The sequence below is a fragment of the Nanorana parkeri genome, unplaced genomic scaffold (assembly GCF_000935625.1).
Source record: "Nanorana parkeri isolate BGI_ZX_2015 unplaced genomic scaffold, ASM93562v1 scaffold901, whole genome shotgun sequence".
Taxonomy (NCBI): domain Eukaryota; kingdom Metazoa; phylum Chordata; class Amphibia; order Anura; family Dicroglossidae; genus Nanorana; species Nanorana parkeri.
Genome location: NW_017307169.1, coordinates 464,202 through 480,629, shown reverse-complemented (window position 1 = coordinate 480,629; position 16,428 = coordinate 464,202). Strand labels below are relative to the sequence as shown.

The 16,428-nt window shown below is 40.8% G+C and overlaps 1 protein-coding gene across 1 annotated transcript in view; it reads right to left on the bottom strand.

Annotated features, from left to right (window-relative positions):
- Positions 1-323: 323 nt before the first annotated feature.
- VPS8 (VPS8, CORVET complex subunit) overlaps positions 324-16,428 on the bottom strand; it is a 172,788-nt gene continuing 156,683 nt past the window's right edge. Inside the window, exons 47-49 of the mRNA XM_018565944.1 lie at positions 7,726-7,743; positions 3,752-3,827; positions 324-658 (exon numbers count right to left, since the gene is read on the bottom strand). Of these exons, the coding sequence (XP_018421446.1) occupies positions 509-658; positions 3,752-3,827; positions 7,726-7,743 (244 nt within the window). The 3' untranslated portion in view covers positions 324-508. The remainder of the gene's footprint in view (positions 659-3,751; positions 3,828-7,725; positions 7,744-16,428) is intronic.

The window sequence follows — 16,428 nt, the reverse complement described above, 5'->3', positions numbered from 1 at the left end:
TGAGATTTTGTAGTCCTCTATAGCTGGTGGTATTCTGGAGTGTTGTATAATGTATTGCTGGGATTTGTAGTCGTCTGTAGCCAGTTACCATTCTGCTTTGCTGTATAATATATTTGATGGGATTTCTAGTCCTCTATTAGGGTACAGATAGGGATGCACTAATACACAGGAGACTCAGGGAGTGCTAATGGTCCATGGGGTGTGGGCGGAATACTTGCCTTGCCCTAGGCGCTGACAACCCACGCTATGCCACTGGATGTTAGTACTTCTATGTGCTCAGTAAAGAAGTCTATAATTTGTCAATGCTATATAAATATAGTGAATAAATAAAGGTAAGATGTAATTACTGAGAAAAGGAGTGTATTAGTGTTTATTTCAAACAAACAAGTACAGTCTGACAATTTAAATATACAAACAGCTGTGTCATAGCATGACATAGGCGGATGAGATGTTCTGAAGTGGACGGCCTTCATCCTTTGTTTAGATGAAGAGTTTCCCCTTCTAAGAATTAATCATCAATGATTGGTGGGGGTGCAAGATGCAATTGGAAGTTCTCATTCTGAAAAACACTGCTTGATGCAACACCCCCATAGGATGGATGATATGATAAGGATTTTTCTGGGCTCTGAGAACGGCATAGTTCTGTCAGTAAAGCCAGCTGCAAGACATTAAAAAGAAAATACATGCAGTGAATAGATCACTAATATTTCAGAATGATAATAAGAACTTGCTGGTCTCAATAATGCTTGGGTAAGTATGAGTAATCTGTAAGTTACACATTCCTTCCTTGTCCCTTTAACTGTGTGGTTTAGATACTATTGGTCATATGCTCTGCTTTATTTGAATTGCAGTATGTGGTCCCATAGACTTCTATGGGCATAAATACTTTAGTTCAGACAATGGCACTAGGACTGAGTAGCTGAGGCTAGCAGCTAAACTGTGCGAGAAGGGAGAGTTCTCTTCAGTATTTCCAACATGACACAAGGGAGGCAAGTATACGTAACACATTAATTTTGGTAGGTAGGGACCAGCTTTGTGGAGTTTTCTTTTGGTGTGTATGTTAAGCTAACTTAACTGACTGACTCTGCCATGCACAGTTATTGGCTGCCTTTTGTATATATACATGGTTGCTTGATACTGCACAGGTATCTCTACCATAAAAATTGTATTTCACATCTGTGCAAGCATGGAACTGTGTGCTGTGTTATTGGTGCATGCACGGAATTGTCAGCGCCTCAATACTTTCTGTGATTTTGCACATTGCTGCATTGATAATGCTGTTGCCCATGCCACCATTACTACAGAACCCTCGCGGCTATGCTGTTGAAACTCAGGTGTAAAATAAAATCTTTATTACCTCTTAAATGTCAAATGCCCATTAAAATGCACTCAAAACATTTAAAAATACCCACTACTACTACTACTTAACATTCTCTTTTATTATTTTGACTTGCACATCTCTATTTCAGTCTGGAACTAAGGGGAAAACTAAAACACCTATTTACTTCCTATATTTTTCTTTTACAATAACTATAGGGATGTACCGATACCAGTATCGGTGCCGGTATCGAGTATTTGGCCGAGTACTTCTACATGTCCATATGCTCCTGATGCCTAGCCCAATAACGGAACTTCCAGTATCAGGAAGCTAGGCAGCATGTCATTACACTTGCTCCAGCCGGCTCCATCGTCACCAGAGAGCTGGCTTCCCGGCCAATCAGGAAGCCGGGCTCCGTGTAATGACTTGCCACCTGACTTCCTGATTGGTCGGGACCTGGCCAATCAGGAAGTTAGGCGGCGAGTCATTACATGCCGCCCGCCTTCCTTAATGGGACTTCTGGTATCAGTATTGGAGAGTACCAAAAAAAGAAATATCGGTACTCGTACTTGATACTGAAAAGCCGGTATCTGTGCATCCCTATAGGAATTAATAAAGCTTTAATCAGCTCAACTATTCTTAACAAATTATTTTTCAGTGTCAAAAGTTCCTGCAACCAAAAATACAGCACCGAATTGTTCCCAGGTAAATAATGTACTATACATACGCTGCAATATAGGTTAAAATCAGCCTTGAAATATAAAACTTGTTTGGCAAAGCCTAATGAAGCAAAAACTCATGTTAGTACCACTACTAACTGGGATTAATCTTGAATAAAGCTCATAGACTGCATGAAGTGAGGCTTTGTAGCTCACAGAAACTCATAAATCTGTCCATAAATACTATCAGCCCGGCCAGATGAGCCATTTAGGGTTTGATAGTTAGAAATGGTTATTAAACAAGTCAATGGTCCAAATAACAGAGAGGGGTGCCATGAGACACTTACAATGTACAACAGCACTGTGAGTGAGCAGCTGCTTAACAAACTATGGACAGAAGCGGCTACAAGTACAAAATTACATACTAAAATAAGAGATTTTAGAGCTGCAACACTTTAGCCAAGCGGTTCATTGAAAGGAAAACAATACTGTCTCTTTTGGTCTGTTAAAAAGCGCATTGAAAGCATTTGGTTTTATCTGTGTTTTATGTGCAAAAAATACCTGTTGATCCTGCCAGTTATCTTGTGAATTGATAACTTCCTTTGTTCTCTGCCTTTACTGCATTCATATTTTACATTGTTCCCAGCGATCTCTGGGGACTACAGAACACCACCTCCAGGGTATAGTGCAGAGAAGGAGGAGGATGTTGTGTAGTACCCTCCTAGGGCGATGTTTCTTCTCCTTAGATACAGTACTGTGAGTGAGTGTTGTCACTCAAGGACAGGAAGTGTGTTGTTAGCAGGATCACAAGGTGAATATAATGAAACAAATATACTGCTCCTTTCAGCGCTAGGAGGTGAAGGGAATACCGGTAATTCTGGGTATGGAGGAGCATGTCACTCACTCCATGTGACAGTACTGAGCCAATCAGCATTGCCACACAGGGAGACCACAGCTCTTTGTAAGTGTTAACGCTGGCAATTTGTAGCTTGCACGGGACTTTTCATTTGCTCCCAGCACCTGAACGGAGTGGTGAGGGGAGTAAAAGTAAGGTAAGTTTGTCCTGCAGGGGAGGGCTAAGTTAAAGTGAACCTGTTGCTTCAAGCAGTATGGACAAAGCCCTGGTCTACTTTAATTCTTTTAAAATGCTTCTAATAAGCAATGGTAAAAGGATAAAATAGATTAAAAAATACATTTATTTGAAATGTAAAAAAACCTTTTTAAACTTTTTGTTAGGGATGCACAGATACGTTTCAAGTACCAGTGCAGTAACTTGGCATTTTCATGAGAACTACCAGGGTTGCAGCGGTTGCAGCAGGGACCTGGCTCTGTCGCTCCACCACTCTCCTGAAATCATTAGTCTGTATTGTTTTAGAAAAACTGTCACATGACAACAAAAATGTCTCAGTACTCGTATGTGTGAGTACTTGGGCAAGTATCAGTACTCATACTTGCAAAAATGGTATCGGTGCATCCCTTTATATATGTTTATAAACACAAAATCGTACATTAAAACAGAGATGTGCAAATCCCAGTAGCCCCGGATGCTCCTTACAAATGACAGCTGCCTCCTAACTTTTGAATTTTTCTCTAGTCTAGTCTTGGAGCTCAAAAAGTATCTGTAAATGTACTTGTACCGAGTATTGTATCTGGTATCGGTGCATCCTTACTTTTTGTTTTTAAAATAAGAGAAAAGTTTATTGTAATTCTAGTCCTAATACTTTTAAATAGTCAGCAAAGCTCACAAGCAGAGTAAAGAGACTTGTTACCGTACCCGTGAGGTTCCTCTATAAAGACGGCAGAGTTCATTGAATGCCTGCAGCTGTTGTGGGTCGAGGATGGAATCAGAGCTTGACTGAAAAAAATAACAAAAACACAATATTAGCAGAAACAGCTGCTGCTCTGGTAGAGGTGCAAGGAAATGCTGCTGCTAAAATATTATTATTTTTATTATTATTTATTATTATTATTATAGTGATTATCACTATAGAACCATATTCCTTAGACAGAACTGCGAAATCTAACTCAGTTATGGGCCAAGGATGATTTAAGAATTGAAAGTGTATTTCCATTTTTGCAGTCAAATTTAGGAAAACCCCTCCATATGTTCCTTATCTGTTTCAATTCACAAAGCATACTGAAAATAACTTTAAAAATAAATTCTTACCTTTTAGATGTTTTGTTAAATCAGGCAAGATGGATGATTACAGGTGTTTCTTAGTCCTTTCCCAATGGAAAGTCATGGGACTGAAATTTGAGGATTGTGTTTACCTGATAAGCTTCATTAACATACAATGGCCAAACCAACTCTAAATGGACAAGACCCCTCACAGCCCCTCCTAACGTTTAAAAGAAATAGAAGTCATTTTAACCCTTAAAACCCTAACCCAAGTAAAAACAATTTAAACTACAAGAAGCATTTTTTCTATCTTATGCTATCTGAATGGGAACATGTAACAAATATAAAATAGGTGTTATCCCATTTTGGCTGCGAAAGTGGAAATACACTTAAGGTGAACCATGCAGTAAGAAGAATAAAATGGACCCAATACATGCTAGAGGAAAGAAACATGTAGGTGAAAACCACAGCAACCAATCATCTTCTTTAATTATATAACCTGTGTTTTGTAGCATACATCCTATGGACTATACATACACTCAGTGGCCACTTTAAATAAACCGACTCTGTCACCAAAAATAAGAAAATAAATACATAAAAAACATCCTGTAAAATGAGTCTTAAAGAAGATGGGCTACAGACACAAGAGTCTGTGCAAGGATCCACTTCTGTCATGGGTCTATGGTGTGCAATCACCAAAGCTGGATAGTTGGAGATAAATCTTGCATACTCTGACATGAGTGTGCCTGATAAAGTGGCCATTGAAAGAATATTAATCAAATGGCCTGAGTTTATTGGCTTTTGTTCACTTCAAATGGGTTTTGTATTCTCATATAAGTCTATGCAAAACCTGTTTGAAGCTGATCCAAATAACAGGTTGCATGTCAAACACCTTTCAATGAATTCTGAATGATCTCACGCACGTCTGGAACTGATGTCAAACTGATGCCATTGACACAAGCCCAAAAACAGATAAGAACTAGAGCAGCAGATGATAGCACGTCAGAATGTGGGCATTCTCTAAACTGCATCCTAAAGGATACACAAACAATTTGTATTTCTTGCTACTACGGTAAGAGAATTAAAGTATATGTAAACCCAAAAACAAAAATTTTATATATTGCATTTTATCAGATCCTTAGATGTGGTGGCTGCATTTGCTTTTATTTTTTGTCCAGTACTTCCTTTATTTTGACCTGCTATTCTTTTGCCTGCAACATAGGCTCTGTTCTATAGCTGTGGTTCTCAACTGGTGGGTTGCAACCCCGTGTTCAGTGGGTCTCCCACACTGGAACTCGCAGTACCGCAATGCCATGCATTCCAGTGTAGTGCAACCTTATGACAAATATGGGTCCTGAGGTTACACAGGTTGAGAACCACAGGTTTAGAGCGACATCACTCAGTGCACTGTAAAGATAAAGGAGCCTTGTCACCCTAGGCTATTCTCCTTAACCACTTGCCATCCGCCTCCGACGTGACCCCGTCTTTTATATTTTACCAAAAAATTGGGTAATAATAAATGTTTTATCATTTAATATGGGGGAAATTGTTTTTTAAAAAAAAAATTTCGGTAATTTTCCTTAATATAGTAAAAAAATAAAAACCCCAGTGGTGAATAAATACCACCAAAAGAAAGCTCTATCTGTCCCCAAAAAGGGTATAAAATTCATTTCAGTACAGCGCTGCATGACGGAATAAATGTCAGTCAAAGTACCGCAGCTCTGAATACTGAAAAATGGCCTGGATGGGAAGGGGGTTTAACAATGCGGATGTCAACTGGTTAATGGGTACAAAATACAAAAACCTCCTCCTTCCCTCATATCCATTACATAGAGAGGAGATTTTTAGAGTTCACAAAAGATAACTGGAAAAGCTGATAACATTGTTTGAGAGGACAGAAAGCTACAGAGACACTGAAATTCTGACAAGATGCACCCCAGGGGAATTCTGGAGTGCAATGTAGGGCCCAGTGTCAGAAAGTTGGGTCTCCATCAGAGGACATGGGTCTTAAAGCAGGACAATGACCCAAAGCACATGTCAAAAACTGTAAGAAACTCATTGATGGTTACAGGAAGCGATTGATTTCAGTTATTTTTTTTCCATGGGCTGTGCTACCAAATATTAATTGAGGGTGCCAATAATTTTGTCCAGTCCATTTTTGGAGTTTTACCTTTTGAATGTGTCAGGTTTGTTTTTCTCAACTTTTTAGTGTCATACAAATACAAAGAAAATACATAAACATGAGAATGCCTAAACATTTGTAATTGCAACAATTTTCTGCGGGAAGTGGTGCATTATCTGCAGAAATGCAAGGGTGCCAATATTTTTGGCCATGGCTGTATTTTTCTGTACTTGCAGAAAATGTACTTCGCCTGAAAAACAAAAACGAATGCAGCAACCTCATCTAAGGACTGGTATTCTGCAATAAATTAAATGTTTGTTCTTGGGTTTAGATATCCTTTACTACTTGTTAGCACTCACATAATTTGCAACACAGTGCAGTGAATGTTTTGCTACCACTGGGATGACTGGCAAGAGATTACAATTGTGTGTGTAGCCTTAGCCTAATGCTGCCCACATACACACAATCATTTTCTGACCTTTCAACCAGCTTTGATTACAAAAACAAATCAGCTCAATGTAACCTACCACCATCCCTGTGACAGAAATATTGTAACTGTTGGGGATAGGTTGCCTTGATCTTTACAATTGTTTCTGCACTCCAAAGCCAAATAAAAATAGTTGAAATGGGTAGAAAATTGCTGTGTGTGGTCAGCAAAGGCCTGTACTGTGGACTGGCTTTGACCACACTCTGTACAGACCGAGGGGGTGACTGGGATATTGTAATGGAATTTATTTGTAGTGATTCCACTCAAAACATCTATTTCAGGCACCAATAAAAAGATACCAGTTGGTTGATTCAGTCCACCAGTAGCCAATAAAATAGAAATATCAACTCTGGGTCCACTTGTGCTTAAAATGGTAAAACTGCTGTCTCCGGAAGGTTACACTTTGACACAAGATTTTTTTTCTTAAGGAGTAATTGATGTTTACTTTAATCAATGGAATGGATATTTGCTATCGGGATCTGAAACAAAGCATTTCTGAAAGTTTCACACTAAATATGAAGCCCATTTAAGTAGAAAGCATCAATTTTTCAGTTAAATGTAGACGCTGTCAAAGCAAGATAACCGGCTGTGTGTTTACATTCATATTGCGGAAACCATATTCCTGACTCGTGCCCTCTCCTTTCATCCACTGGCTGGTAGTAATCTGTGTAGCCACAAGCCCCCCTCCACAGCACTGTGAAAATGCAGCGTGTAATTACTTCTTTCTGAACTATTTTCCAATATCAACCTGAGCTCTTTCTCTTCCTGAAGAACGCATCATTTTCCCTGTTGTCATGGTAACATCCCTCCCTCCCTCTTCCTTATGCCCAAGGCCACTTGCTCGCTTTCTGCCCTGTGGATAACGCCAAACACATGCAGAGCTCTGAAGGGCAGTTTTACCATAGTACTGAGCACAGTTCATTCTCAGTTTAGGAGTCAGTGTTTCCCCAACTTAGGTCACTAATGTCTACCGTCACAACCTTTTTATTGCAGAGGTAAATAAATAAATACATTGTGTACCACCCCCTCTGTATGGTACTACTTATTTTGTACTGGTATGTCACTATAGTCCTGTAAAGGAACTCATCCGCAAACTTACCTACTTCCTATATTCTTTAGGGTTGCTTAAAAGTTTCCCCTCCATTGCTATCCAAACTTTCCTTCCGTTGAGAAAGTCACTGTCTAGTAAGTAGACTGTCTTCTTCAAATAGTAATGGAGTCTAAAGAAACAGAAATAGGGATGCACAGATACCGGATTTTCGGTACCGATATTTTTTTCCGGTACTTGCCGATTCCGAATAGCCATACGGGGAATAACATTAAGGAAGCCGAGCGGCGTGTAATGACTCGCAGCCTGGATTCCTGAGTAGCCAGGAAGCCGGGCGGCGTGTAATGACGCATTGCCCAGCTTCCCAATTAGCCGTCTCCATGCTCCCTCGCCACGAGGGAGCATGGAGTTGGCTTTCTGGCCAATCAGAAAGGCGGGGGGGAGGGGTAATGACTTTTCTGATACTGAAAGTTCTGATATCGGGATAGGCATCTGGAGAATGTGGGTGAGTACTCGTACTCGCCCAAAAACAAGGGTATTGGCAGCGATACCGATACCAGTATCAGTGCATCCATAAACAGAACCATCTAGACCAGTGGTTGGCAAACTCCGACCCTCCAGCTGTGGTGCAACTACAAATCCCATTAGGCATCGCAAGACTCTGAAAGCCACAGGCATGACTCCCAGAGGCAGATGCATGATGAGATTTATAGTTTCACCACAGCTGCAGGGCCAGAGTTTGCCTACCCCTGATCTAGACCGTTGGTAACCCTATTTCTTTTTCCAGTCCCTGCAACTGGGTGGATAAGTCCTATGCTTTGATGCAGCATACCTAACACCAGCTAAGCTATCATAATCTCTTATAGAAGTCGAGACTCACATAGTTTCGAATGCCTGAAAATCTACTAAATAGAAATGAAAGCAGCAACACCTAAAAATAACAAAATACAATCGAACAGCATGTTCAAACCAGCAGAGAGTTCTCCTACAGTACTTTTTTTTTGCCACTACATGTCCTATGCCAGAAATCCAGCAGGTCATTCTGGACCTTCCCAAGCCGATGACTGCTCAGTGACAGGAGAAGCAGTACAGTGATGAGCTCATTGATCTCTCTGTCAGCATAAAAACTGATTGGCTCCTTGTGCTGCTACTTCTCACACTCCGGATTTGCTGTACACAGGCAGCAAGAGGCTGATACCAGGACAAATTTATGTACTTACACTGTTTGTATTTAAAAATACATTTAATGATGTATTAATGATTACAGATCTGTATTATTGTATGTCTTTTATATCTGCATAGAGTTCGGCTTTAATACATGCACAAAAATGATTGCTTTCTTTTCTAGGGACACATCAAACCCTTACTTCTCAAGTGGGTAATGTGGACCTAAAGCCTAAATCAATCATCACGCGTCAGCAATTGTTCTTTGTATAGAAGTGGAATAAAGTTTGAATTTGTTTGGAAGATCTTCGTCTGCTGGTTCTACAGTTTTGGAATCATTGGGTTTACTTCTACAGCTCTAACCTGCTTCTAGAAAGCCCGCAGGTAGATAACAGGATTATTTGTCATTGATAGTCCATGTCACGTTCACAAACCTTTCTAATGGCGTTCAGTACAAGCTCCTGTTCCACCCATGAACCTACAAAAGGAGAAGCTTATAATGCATGCCTGAATTTAAATTTCAGCTGTTGTGGGCAGGACTGGACTTGTCTTCTGTCTCCCATGCAAGCAGTTTTTCGATACTTTGACTCATATTATTTCATATAATTCTGTTTTTAAGCCCGAATGAAGGGAGAGTTCTGAGCCCCCGAAGCGCACTGGCCTTATTTTCTGAGGTTTTTTTTAAAGAACAATAAAAAAGGCTGCAGACAGTCAGCAGCACCAAGGTGCAAAAAAGGAGAGAACAGAAAGGGTGAAAAAACTGTTTATGATATGCAGTACTTTAGCAAACTTGTCCTGCAACGTTGTGCTGTCAGGGTTTAGCTCAGATGCGTTTGGGGTTAGTGATCTATTCCCAATCACGTACGATTACATGCAGAGCGCCAGTGGACTGCTACTTTCAAATTCGGCCGCTGTCACCCAATCATTAACTTGAACGGGTGACCGCGGCTGCAGCTAAATGGGAGATTTGGGATTCCTGCCGCAAGAATTTGTAGGTTCCTGCCGTAGGAATCCCAAATCGCATAGTGTGAATGAGGCCTTAGAGAGCTTCTTAAAGTAGATCTATGAGGTGAGTGATTTCCACTCATCCTTATAGTTAGAGCTGACCTGTGACAAAGAAGCTGTCACAGGTCGGCTCTATCGATCGGGAAGTGAGCAGAAACATGCAGCCGATCCGCTTACTTCCAGATCATCTCCCTGCAGAGAGCGTCACCGCTCCCCGCAGGGATTCCCCCCTCTCCAATCCTCCAGTGCTGAGTGGAGGAACAAACAAGGAGGGGGCGGGCACAGCTGGCTCTGCCTCTAGATAGGTAGAGCCAGCTGTCACACAGCTGGGTGGATCCAGACTGTATTGTCGGGATCCATCCTGGCTGCGGCACTCTCAGTATATCGCGGGCAATAGCTTGCGATATACTGAGCTTTGGGGTCACAGGAGGATGTTGGTATATGTCCTCCCGTGACCATGAAGAGAACTATCGGGAAAAACACTTACCCCATAGTTGTCTTTTAAGTAATAAAAAAAAAAAATCAAGAGAGGTACATTGAGAATATAAAGGCTAATTCTACCTTTAATACCATGTTCTATGATACACCCATGTTTAGGGTGTAACATGGGACATGGTGCCATTCCCCAGCTCCCCACCCTCAAATCACTCCCTCCCCACTTACTTAAATCGTGGGGTGCTTCTCCCCGCAGGCTTCTGTATATTTTTTAAATGGGCACAGCTGCGTCATTCAAGTTCCATTTGGCCATCTGATGTCACTGCACTAGTTCGTTGAGAACTTCTTCTATCTCCTTACATGAGGTCTGTACTGGCACTGGAGGAGCAGCCTGCAGGAGTCTGTAAATTGTACCCACCATTCACTGATTGCAGACTCGAATGTGAGAAATTAGTAAATGTTTTCTTTCTCCGAGGTGGGTGTATTTATTAAATTGTTTACAAAATGCTGAATCAGTCTATAGAAAAATAGCTATTACGGGACTGTGAAGTACAAGTGCACTTGTAAAATACCAAAAAAAAAGTGTTACTGTAGGTTATTATATTTTCTATTTTATTGCATGTTATGGTCCTTGAAGAGCAACACCTGTGATCACCTGGGACTGATGGTTTTAGGTTTATCAGTGTTTTGAAAAAAAAAACCTGTATTCCCACCGTCCTGCATAGTGGAAACCTCAGTCATGCTTTCCATGTTAAGATAGTGATACTTTAGTATGTGGTGTCTCATTTTGTATTTGCATCTGTTACTTAGACCCAAAGACATCCTTGAAGAACTCGGATTCATTCTGCATTTAACACCCTGTCATTGAGCAAAGACCTAAACAAATATAAAGTTGTTCTAAGTGCTATAAACGCTGCATATATTCACTAGATCCATATGTAAATGCAGCCAGGCTGACGAGCCAATAAACCTCCCTGTATACACAAGGCTGTGATATTTGTGTGTACACAGAAAACCTCTCCATTCACGTATACCCTTTAAATATTTTCTCTTTAATAAAATATTTATGAACTGCAAATTTTGTTTGGAGAAATAAATAAAAAATGAGATGTGTATCAGTGTGGGAGCTTGGAACATCTGCCAGTTTCCTTTCTCTTTTCCCTTCAAGGGTTTCTGCAGTGAGGGCAATTTCTGATGAGACAAAGCAGTAAACAAGGGTGAATAAAGGCCATTTCAGCAGCTCTGTAATTATCCTGTCTCAGGTGAGATTCTCTACGCTTGCCTTCAGCAGAACGATGCAGCCAGGCAGAAGGATTCATTGTGCATAGGCCGGAACACACTTTCAGAGCTGACCTCCCACATATACAGTATTAGTGTGTATATGAGTGGAACGTGACTATCACGCAATGTATCAAACTGTAAACATCTAATAACCTAAACCACAACCATTTGCTGAACCTGTTTACAAACATATTAAAAGACCAAAGCCCCTTGTAAACCAATACCCAGACAGTAATCTTCCTCCATCTCCTCAGCATCAATAATGAGTCTATCATCTCATACCTCAAGTCATTTAGGGTCCATTCACAACACAATTCTTATTTTATGTTCAAGTGAGCTTTATTATAGATGCACAAGTACATTGTTTGTACATAGTAGTATTGTTCTTACTTATCTATCAAGTGGTGTCAACTACCAAGGTCAGATATAGGCACTTGGGGAGAGGAATTGTGCACCTTTTTTTATACAAAGAAGTGGTATAAAAGGGAAATGTAAGAATGTCACCCTATACATGAGGGGTAACCAAAAAGAGAGAGACATAGAACAGAGGGAAGAATGGATAAAGAAAGTCATTAGTGCAAATTGTGGGGGGAGAGGTTTAGGGAGAAGATGTTCACGTGGCAGCCTTTGATCCTTAGGATGTGTGAAAGAGTGAAGGCCATGCAACTTCAGCAATACAGTATGAAAAAGGACTGATATAAAAAATTAGTTTGGGCAAAAAGAATGAGATCATGGGAGAGTGAAAGCATGGAGATGTTATATTCTTTCAGAGAGGGAAGGCCAAGACGTTTTTTAAACTACTGTGAGCCTTCCATATATTCCATCCAAGATCCCCTTGTAGAGTGGAATTTGTCCACAGAATCTGTCATCAATGGCTATGAAGTGCTCCATGTGCATTATGACATTCAGTATATCCAGCCATTATGTAGCCGTAGGTAACGTTCTGTTCTGCTCTGATCAGCATAGGATCTGTGCACGGATCCCCTGCTGATTGGATTGGACGTGAAAGGGGACTAAAAGATAGATTTGGACTAGGCAGGCGCTTCACTAGATTCTATCTTTGTTAACCGCTTTCCTCCATATTGTATAGTATCAGATCAGGGTTACCATTAGGCACTGCAGGCCCTTATGTTGGGTACACAGGCTGAAAGGGGATTAACAGATAGAGTTGTACTAGACAGGTGCTTCACTAGTTTCTATCTTTATAAACTGCTTTCAGAGGTGTAATGAAGGACGAAATTGCATTTCCCAGTAAAAGCATGTTTGCTCTTGTTGTACTGCGCTGCCACTATGATGACGAGGTGTGGTGGGAAGGTCTTTATTGCTAGTGACAGCAGAATTAGACAACTCTGCAAGGCAGTGGATTTTTTTTACATGCTGCTACATCTCACTCCCTAGGTGGGGATTTGTGTAAGCTTACATTACAATTACGTTATTGTGGTGGGGCTTATTTTTATATACGTGTTTCCCCGAAAGTAAGACCTAGCGTGTCTTTTTTCGTGCACAACAAAAAATAAGACAGTGTCTTATTTTCGGGGAAACATGGTAGTATGTGGACCTATTATGGGAATAGCTGGTTTTCCTATTCTTATGACAATTTGATTTCCATTTGTCACAGGCTTCCCCTCCACGAGTCCCCTATGGCCCCTTGTGAGATGGTATGTGTGATCCGTGGGAGGGACATTTGTGTTTGTATAACACAACAACCATTGTAAGTCCATGACTTAGGTTTAATGACTACTATAGTATGACTCTAATGTAATGTAACGTATTACTTATACTATATTCATATTTTAAGAGCAATTGAATATCAAGTTGTCCATTGTATATAAAGCCGCACTCAACAGCCAGGACCTCGATGTAAAAAGGTTTATTCCTAGGAATCTACAATGTTACAAGCACGACAAGATCCACAGGCTCTGACATGTTTTGCCAAAAGAGGTTTAATCATAGAGACTGAGAAAGATCCAAAAAAGAACACATATAAAGAATAACCAGTTTCCAAGCCATGTGTGGGCAATCAATAGCCTCCCTTCAGGATGCATATTAATTTTTGCTATTCAAATTCCTCATGGATCTAATTATAACAAAATGCAACCTAAATGTTCCATAACATGACACAATATGACAATTGCACTAATAACTCATGAAAAGGTTACATAAACAACAATATTGTACAGTAATAGTACACCCATATGAATATATAATTCAAGTCCGCTCTATGCCGAGAGCGCAGAGCTGTGCTGCAACCGGGACGGATCCCAACAATGTTGTCTAGAGGCAGAGCCAGCTATGCCTGCCCCCTCCCCTGTCCATTCCTCCAGTCAGTGCTGGAGAAACGGAGAGGGAATCCCTGCAGGGAGAGGATCGGGAACTACGCGATCGGTAGTATGTGTTCGCTGAATTCCCAATCAACAGTTTCAGTGTCACAGGTCGGTTTAAATTATGGGGATTGTCATAGACTTACCCGGCGCATTCCTTCGCTCCTGTGACGCGCCGTCCCGCCGATGACGTCCCGCAGGCCCCACCCACGGGGCGCGGCCCCGCAGTGAAAAGCTCAGCTGTTTCGTCACTCGGCGTTCTCTCGTTTTGGAGTGTCGAGTGACGAACAGTGAACCTACACAGCCCTTACCTGAACGCCTTCCCAGAGACCAGTGCCAGAGACAACCGTAGTGCAGCAAGACCTTTCACATACCCCGGAAACATCAGCTGGGCTTGCTGCCAGGAGTCCTTCTTACCTCCACAGTGTATAGAGCTGAAGCAACTAAGCGCAAGTACCTTGGGCATTGTCACTGTAATCTGTGATACCAGCATTGTCAATAACATATCTCTTGTCATAGTCATCATACTGAATACTGACATTTATCTTGCAACCTACTTAAAATGCATGTCTGAGCCTATACACTGCTAAGTAAACTATACTGTGCTTGACTGAACTGTTATACTGCTTACTGCTAACATAGATGTGCATAAGGAGGAAACTCTTTAATAACTGTTGCTGCAAGCTGGCTTACAGTGGATGAGTGGAGTGCTGTAGATCGCTTCAAGCTTGCTATAAGTTGCACGCACACAGCTGCCATGATTGCTCTAGTCTACTGAACCTGATTGGTTACAAACTGCCTACTTGCTACTGCTTTATACTATTGTCTACAAATTGTCATCCTGATAGTTTGTTGGCATTTAGCTGCATTCCCATTATTCCTAACTACTATTTAGTTAAGTGGAACTCTCCTCTGACAATTAATCCCAAATCATCTCCTATAGTTCACCCCGGTGGTAAATGATGCGTACGGTCTCCCTACTGCACTCAGTGTAATAGGGAACCGCTCACTGAACTGCCTTTTTCATAGATAAGCTAATATCAGTTCCGCAGCTGCGATCCAGTGAGACTATATAGACTCGGCGGACTTGACAGGGATGAGTGTTCATGTTTAAAAGGAAACAAAAAAAAAAAAATGCTTAGCCCAACTGAACCTGCCTGAATGTAATCATGTCTTACTATCAGTTACGAATGCAAACTTGTAAGCCTGGGAAATATCAACTGCTAAATGGCAATTTTCAGATATTCTGTCACACTCGGTAAAGTCATAGGAAGACAATAGAGCAGGAACAAAACAGGCATTTTTCAAACGCAGAGCTTAATTATTTTATCACTTTCCCAAATGTCTTTTCAGATAGATGTAGACTCTGCTCGGTGCTGTCTATATATATTTTTACGCAGTAAATAGCTATGGCTCAACAATCTATTATATCAAAATAAAAAAGTTATGATCAAGACTCCCATCATACCTGATGTATGGAATACCAAAACTCAATTTTGAAGATTTATAATGTTCAGTACAGCTTACTCTGCATGGAAATGTTCTCTTGCATGTAATTTAATATTTACTGTAGATGAATATTCAAAATACTACAGAGTTGAATTATAATCACGACTTACACTTGTCATGTTGGGTCTAGCAGCTCTCTATATCTAGTCTGGACTAGCCTGAATCTAGCAGGGGGTAAATATATACATGCCTGGCAGGAGATTTTCCTGGAGATTATACAATGTCTAGCTGCATGGAGTTGATAATAAAGTACCTTCTTAAACAGTGCATGTGTGTGATTGTCAGCCTTTACACAATTATGAAGATTTATCAATGTTGACACACAGCAAAACAGTGATATAATGTTATTAGACATATATGCTATAAGATTATACCTTGAATAATAAATGATTCCCTCTATAGCCCAAAAGTAGCACTATACCATTTAAAATATCCCCGGACCACATAGGTGTCTGTGCTTTACCAGAAAAAGTATCACTGTCCTGCCAATACTGCCCTTCGTCATACACTCTGCACTAATCTTTGCCATTCTCCTTTTTACACACAGGAAACTCAAATTTCCTCCTTCACTACATAATGGTGCACACTGTTTTAACTTCTTATTGACACTTCTGTACATACAATTGTTATTAAGCGTTCTGGAATGAGCACACTTTTCATATTTAAAGAGAACTCACAAAAGAACAACAGCTCCTCCACAGCTCAGGAAAGGAATGAGCCGGGTGCTTGCTGCTGGTTGCACCTCCTTGCTCCAATATAAGCCCATACAAACAGAAGAAAAGCTGGCCGCACACCGGATTCCACTGGAATAGTTTATTGAAGCTTGTGCCACATCACTGGTGTCCCACCCAAGGTCTTACCTGCTGACGCGTTTTATCCAAGCCCGTGATTTGCTGAAACGTGTCGGAGGGATGGACCCTGAGGTGGGACACCAGCTTTAATAAACTATTCCAGCCGCAT